The 7,011-nt window shown below is 40.0% G+C and overlaps 1 protein-coding gene across 4 annotated transcripts in view; it reads left to right on the top strand.

Moving 5' to 3' along the window:
• Nucleotides 1–1,170, top strand: part of PWP1 (PWP1 homolog, endonuclein) — a 26,154-nt gene extending 24,984 nt beyond the window's left edge. For all 4 annotated transcript variants that reach the window (XM_008055438.1, XM_021711082.1, XM_021711080.1 and 1 more), the window contains one exon: nucleotides 864–1,170. In XM_008055438.1, coding sequence (XP_008053629.1) covers nucleotides 864–973 — 110 coding nt within the window. In that variant the 3' untranslated portion in view covers nucleotides 974–1,170. The remainder of the gene's footprint in view (nucleotides 1–863) is intronic.
• Nucleotides 1,171–7,011: the final 5,841 nt, after the last annotated feature.

The following is a 7,011-nucleotide window of genomic DNA, read 5'->3' on the forward strand; positions in this document are numbered from 1 at the left end:
CCAAAAAAAAAAAAAAAAAAAAGAATGTGTGACGCAAATGCATCAGGTAGGTAGCAAAGGTTGTGTGGTCTACTTGAAAGAGAGACAAAATGTAATTGGAAGTGTTCATGTTCACAGACGAGTTTGTCTTCACACTTTGAGTGTAGACCATTTAAAAAATGTATCCTAACACTGAAGATCTGCTGGGAAGGCTGGAAGGAAATGTAGCATGGTCTCAAAGGACAGCCCCAGCCCTCCCCCTCCTCACTACCAGTGTGAATAAATTTCCCCTTTTCTCAACTACCAAATTCTACAAAATCCAGCTTTTCTGAAGGGGCCACTCCCTCCCCTTCAGGGGATCCTGGCTGCTTATTTATTACTTTCAGGTAGTCTGGTGTGCTCTTTAAATGCAGAGATGATGTGTCCTCACTGTATGGTCCCTCAATTCTCCCTCCCTTGCAGAAGGATCCTGAGGTTCTCTGGGTTATTCTGGGGTGTGTGTATGTGTGTCCGTATCCTAAATCTAAAAGGTCCTGTGCTGACCATGATACAGAGAAAGCAAGCAGGAAGCAATTAGAATAAGGGAAGAGTAGAGTTGCTGTTACAAGGGATGGGGCATCTGTTATCAGGCAAGTCAGATAAATCCAGGACGTGGCAAAGCAAGTGAAGTACAAAAAATAAATTGGACCATTTTAAAAAATGATTCACTTCATTCAGAATATTAACTGGGACTTCTGAGTTGGTTACTTACTTTCCCACTTACAAAATGCTTTGTAAATATATTTTCATAAACTAAATAGCTGCCCCAGAGTATAGCACCTCATTGCTCATTTCTACATTTTAGTTTCTTTTTGTATTGTAGACTCTGTTTATTTGTGTTTTAGTGAATGAAGCCTTTGGAAGACGAGAGAGGCTTGTTCTCGGCAATGCAAGAAGCTCCTCTGTCAGCGGCCCCTTTGGGAGCAGGAGCTTAGACACACCGATGGAGTCTTAGTGAATTTTGTAAAGCTGGCCTACAAATGTTCTGTGTGTAGCTGCATTTGTGCAGAGTGACTGACACACAATTCCTCTCCAACCGCCTGGTGGTGACACAAACAGAGCTGGTCTTGGTGTGTGCATTCCAGGTGGGTGGTGCACAGCCTCTGGGTGCATTTCTTAAAAAGAATAATAAAAAAGGTTTTTAAAAAGTAATCCTTGCCTGAGCCTGGGGGTTTGAGGCCAGCCTGGGCAACTTGGTGAGACCTCATCTCTACGATAAATCACAAAAACTAGCCGGACGTGGTGGCATGTGCCTGTAGTTCCAGCTCCTTGGAAGACTGAGTTGGAAGGATCGCCTAAGCCCAGCAGATTGAGGCTGCGGTGGCCATGAGCGTGCCACTGCACTTCAGCCTGGGTAGCAGAGTGAGACTCCAACTCAAAAAAAAGAAAAAAAAAAAATTCCTTACATATGCCATCTGTCACAGAATCTAGGCTTATAGAATAGATAGTGATTTATAGAATTTTAAAAGGGGAAAATCCCATAATCCTGAAAGATGTATAAGCCCAGGCCCGGAAAGATTGTTATCTGGCCGAGATTGTACAGGGGGCCACAAACAGGTGCCCCAGAGACTCCACTTTCCTGACTGTTCTCTGATTAACACTCATGACTTAGGAGTGTTCTCAGTGCTACTCTTAGAGTTTGGTAAGTAAATTGAAAGTGACTTGTCATTTTTTCCTAGCTTGGTATTTAGTGTTATCAAAGAGAAGAAGCAGATCAACCATCCACTCATTCATACTCAACCATGGAACACATGAGCACAGTTCTGTGCCCAGTACTATACAAGGCATGAGAAGGTTCAGTGTGAATAAGAAGTTGTTCTCCACCTAACACGGGACAATGACAGATAATCTAATTCTAGATGATCTTCCTATGAAGTATGAATTTTAACAGACCATAAAAATTAGTTTGATTTATAAGACCCAACCCTAACTTGGTAGAAGAGCTGTCAGTTCATGAACCATTAATATCTCCTGTATAATTTGTGAATGTGACTTCAATCATTTTAGTGTCCATATGACAGAATGTCATTAGTGTAGCAACTTGGGTTCACCAAAACTCTTTCTACAAAGGATGGATTGTGAATTGAGATTAAAGGATGGAGTAACTTTTGTTTCTTTGTTTTGATTTGGCTTGAGATATAAGTCATGGGTCACTAAAAGTTAACAGCTAGAGAGAGACCTCTGATGGGTTTTAATAGTTAATTTCTCTCAAATTGATGTGTTCTATTAAAAAAAAAAAGCTCCAAAAATGCATCTTTCCAGGACTTTCAGTTCTCAGGAAAAGACTCAGTCATGCATGAAAAATAAAGACCTTTCACTGTTTTAGTCATATGGAACCTTCTAAAACAATTCATATTTATTACACACCAACATTTTTAAGTGGTAAATGAGGTTGACACTTCTGTTTGCAACTTGAAAGCACTGGGTCTGATGAGCACTAAGCAGGGAGTAGTTTCAGAGCCAAGAGAATGCACCTCTGCACCACTGGTTAGAATAGATCTAAGCGCCTGGGGCCCGAAGCATGCTGGCCTGGGCTTGCAGCTGCTGCAAAAAGCACAGGCAGTGTGGGAGACGCCTGAGTAGAAAGGTAACAGAGTCAAGCCTGGGAATTGGGTGAGACGGGGATCCAAATCCAAGCCAGGATTGTAAATTCAAGGGGAGCTCAGTTGTGCCATACGGACTGAGAAAGGATTCGTCCACCACTTCCATGGGAATGTGTTGTGCTTACGTGTGGGTAGATCTGAGCCCAAAGGTTAGTGGCCGAGTCTGTGTCTGCCATGGAAAGTGGGGGAACAAGACATAGCACGTTTTCATCACTGATTGCTGGTTAGTGACGGGAGTTTTCTTAGGCTGCACATGAAATCCCATGGGGCTAATCATATCTGTCAAAGTGGAGAACATATTCCTAAAATTCTACACAGATGTAGGCTGGCTCCAGATAATCATCCTGGAATTAAGCAGTGAGACTCAGAAACAAAAAAAATATACCACACGTTCCTACTCATAAGTGAGCATTGGGCATGCAGGCACAAAGGCGGGAACATCGGACACTGGGCACTCCAAGGGGAGGCTGAATAAGGACAATCACCACTGGGTGGTACTATGTCTACCACTACTACTGTCTTGGGAGAGGGCTCACTAGAAATCCAGACCTCACTTCCACACCATCTACTTACACAACAAATCCTTAAAAGTACCTACAACTCTAAAATGAAAAAAGTTCAGTGAGACTTTTCCAAAGTAGGATTATCAACTATGGGCAGGTGGAGCATTATGCTGGTGGAATCATAAGGCCTCAGTTTTTTAGGACAACCCCCTGTCCATGTTATGAAGCTCTTTTCAATAAAAGGGGATGATTCAGGCCGGACTTGGATGCTCAGCCTGTAATCCCAGCACTTTGGGAGGCCAAGGCGAGCGAATTGCCTGAGCCTGTCGGTTCAAGACCAGCCAGGGCAACTTGGCGAGACCTCGTCTCTACAATAAATAAAAATTAGCTGGGCATGGTAGCACACACCTGTAGTCCCGGCTACTTGGAAGGCTGAGGTGGAAGGATCGCGAGAGCCCAGCAGGTTGACACTGGGGTGGCCGTGAGTGTGCCACTGCACTCCAGCCTGGGTGACAGAGTGAGACTCCAACTCAAAAAAAAAACATGGTAGGCCGAGATGAGAGGATTGCCTGAGCCCACAGGTTTAAGACCAACCTGGGCAACTTGGCAGGACCTCATCTCTACAATAAGCCAAAAAATTAGCGGGGCTTGGTGGCATGCACATGTAGTTCCAGCTACTTGGAAGGCTGAGATGGAAGGATTGCCTGACTGAGTCTAGCAGGTCGAGGCTGCAGTGGCCATGAGCATGCCACTGCACTCCAGCCTGGGCGACAGAGACTGACTCAAAAAAAAAAAAACTATGATAAATGAAAGAAGTCAGACATGAATGGGCCAGATATTATATGACTTCTTCCATTTACACGAAATGTTCCCAAAAAGGCAAATCTATAGAAACAGACTGATTTCCTGGGTTTGGGGGTGATAATAGGGAGTGACTGCAAATGAGAAAAAGGGATCTTTTGGGGTGATGGAAATATTTTAAAGTAGGATTGTGATGACGGTTGCACAATTCTGAATATACTAAAAACCACTGAATCTTAACACTTAAAGTGGATAAATTTTATGGTATGTAAATTATACCTGAATAAAGCTGCTTTTTAAAAAAGATGAAGCAAATACATTTCAAGACAGGTAAAATAAATAGCTACATTAAACTTAGGCAGAATAAAAATGATCCCTGATGGGAACAGATATGCAAGAAGGAATAAAGATCAATATGAATAAGTGTCAATATGAATAAGTGTAAATGAGTATTACTATATAAAACAATAATGTTGAATACGGCTGGTTTCTAAAATTAAGAAGGTTTGTTTGGTTTTTGTTTTAGAGATGAGGTCTCACTATGCTGCCAAGGCTGGTCCTGAATTCCTGGCCTCAAGTGATCCTTTGGCCTTGGCCTCCCAAAGTGCTGGGATCACAGGCATGAGCCATGGCACCTGGCCTGTCTGTACAATTAAAATGCCAGATGACAACATTAAAAAGTAGAAGGAGACAAATAGAGTTAAGTTATTGTAAGATCCTAGTATTCTTTTTTTTATTTTAAAATTGTGGGGTACAATTCAGGGTTAGGTATACAAATATTCATTGTGCAGGTACCCTTGTCGATGAGGTGTAAGATCCTAGTATTCTTTTAGAAGGGATAAAAGTATTGCTATTACACTCTAATAAATCAAGGATGCATGTTGTATTACCAGGCTAACTAGTAGAAGAATACTGAAAGAACATACAGCAAGACAAAAGGGGAGGAAGTGAATAATACATATCTGACTAATCCAAAGAAAAGAAAAAGGAATATGGAATGGGTGGAATTAATAGAAAACAAATAGTAAGGCGGAAGATTTAAAGGCAACATATTCATAATTATATGCAAATTGTCTAATTAAAAGGCAGATTATAAATATGCATATACGTATATATGTATAACACAAATATAACTGCATGCTGTATACAAAACCACAACTTAAATATGAGGGCACAGAAAGGGTGAATATAAGAAAGTACAAAAATATACACTATTCAAATACCAAAAGTAGCAATCCAACATAAAAGACACATTTAAAAATTTTTAAGCATCCAGTAACATAACTTCAAAATGTATAAAGCAAAACTGACAGAACTAAAATAGACAAGTCTACAATCACAATGGGAGATATGACAACCTTTCTGAGTAACTGACAGAACAAGAAGACAAAAAACTCATTAAGTATAGAGGCCTAAACAACATAATTATTAAGTTCTAATTGTGATTCATAAAACACTGAACCCAAGTAAACAAAATACACATTCTTTTCAAGTGCATGCGGAATATTTTTTAACATGGATCATATGCATGGCCTTAAGGCAAGTATCAACAAGTTTTAAAAAATTAAATTTTTCAGAGTATGTTTTCTATCATGGGATTAAGCTAGAAACCAATGTGAAAACAATTAGAAAATTCACAAGCATTTAGAAATTATGCAAATTTCTATCTTTTTTTTTTTCAGTTGGAGTCTCACTCCATTGCCCAGGTTGGAGTGCAGTGGCATGCTCACGGCCACCCCAGCGTCGATCTGCTGGGCTCAGACTATCCTTCCACCTTAGCCTTTCAAGTAGCCAGAACTACAGATGCACACTACCATGCCCGGCTAATTTTTTGATTTATTGTAGAGATGAGGTCTCGCCAAATTACCCATGGGCTCGGGCAATCCCCTCACCTCAGCCTCCCAAAGTGCTGGAATTGCAGGCTTGAGCCACCGCGCCCGGCCTGCACATTTTTTTCGAAATACTCCATGAATCAAAAGAGAAGGTGAATAGAAATTTTTTAAGGTTTTAATTGAATAACAAAGTACAGTATATAAAATCTTGTAGGATGTAATTAAAGCTTCATTCAGCTGATTTTATGACCTTAAAAGCATATTTAAAAAGAAAAACTGATAATCAACATTCAAATAGCCACGTAAAGAAATTAGAAAAAGAGGCCAGACACAGTAGCTCACGCCTGTAATCCCAGCACATAGGGAGATCGATGTGATAGGATTGCTTGAGTTCAGGAGTTTGAGACCAGCTTAGGCAACATAGCAAGACCTCGTCTCTACAAAAGAATTAATTAGCTGGGTATGGTAGAATGCACCTGTAGTCCTAGCTTCTCAGGAGGCTGAGGCAGAAGAATCATCTGAGCCCAGGAGGTCAAGACTGCAGTGAACCATGATCAGTCTGGGTGACAAAGTGAAACTATGACTCAAAAAAAAGTTAGAAAAAGAATGGCAATTTAAACCCAAAAATGTGGACAGAAGGAAATAACAATAGAAATTAATGTCATAGAAAATCATCAAAGGAAAAAACTATTTTTTGAATTTTTTTCATTGCTTGGATAGATTCTTAGAAAAAACTATTTAGAATACTAAGAGAGTTGATAAACCTATAGCAACAGTGATTACACAAATACACAAGTTACCAATATCAGAAGTGAAAAGAACATCACTACAGACCTTATAGATATTAAACAGTAAGAAGATATTATGAATAATTTTATGTGACTAAATTTGAAAATGTCTGTTAAACATATTCCTAGAAAAACATGCTCACCAAAATTGATACTAAAATATAAAATCTGAATATTGAAGCATGCTTAATATTCATATCCAACAGACATATCAGCTAGGTCAGGGAACCAGAGAGCTATCCATGATTGCCCTAACAGAATTTCTTCTCTCTGTAGCCATAAGATTGAAACAGTGATAAACCAGAGACAGAGTCTGATCCTGCAGGTTACTGATTTACAACATAGGTTGAATTCACTGCTTCAGCAGGTTTCTTAAATAAAAATTAGACTATTTTGGAAGAACGAATGCAACAGAAGTTGGCAAGTCTCTATTGAGAATGATTCTGATTTCCTTCCTTCCTTCCTT

The sequence above is a fragment of the Carlito syrichta genome, unplaced genomic scaffold (genome assembly GCF_000164805.1).
Source record: "Carlito syrichta isolate Samal-C Ts95f unplaced genomic scaffold, Tarsius_syrichta-2.0.1 Scaffold301854, whole genome shotgun sequence".
NCBI classification, from domain to species: Eukaryota; Metazoa; Chordata; class Mammalia; order Primates; family Tarsiidae; genus Carlito; species Carlito syrichta.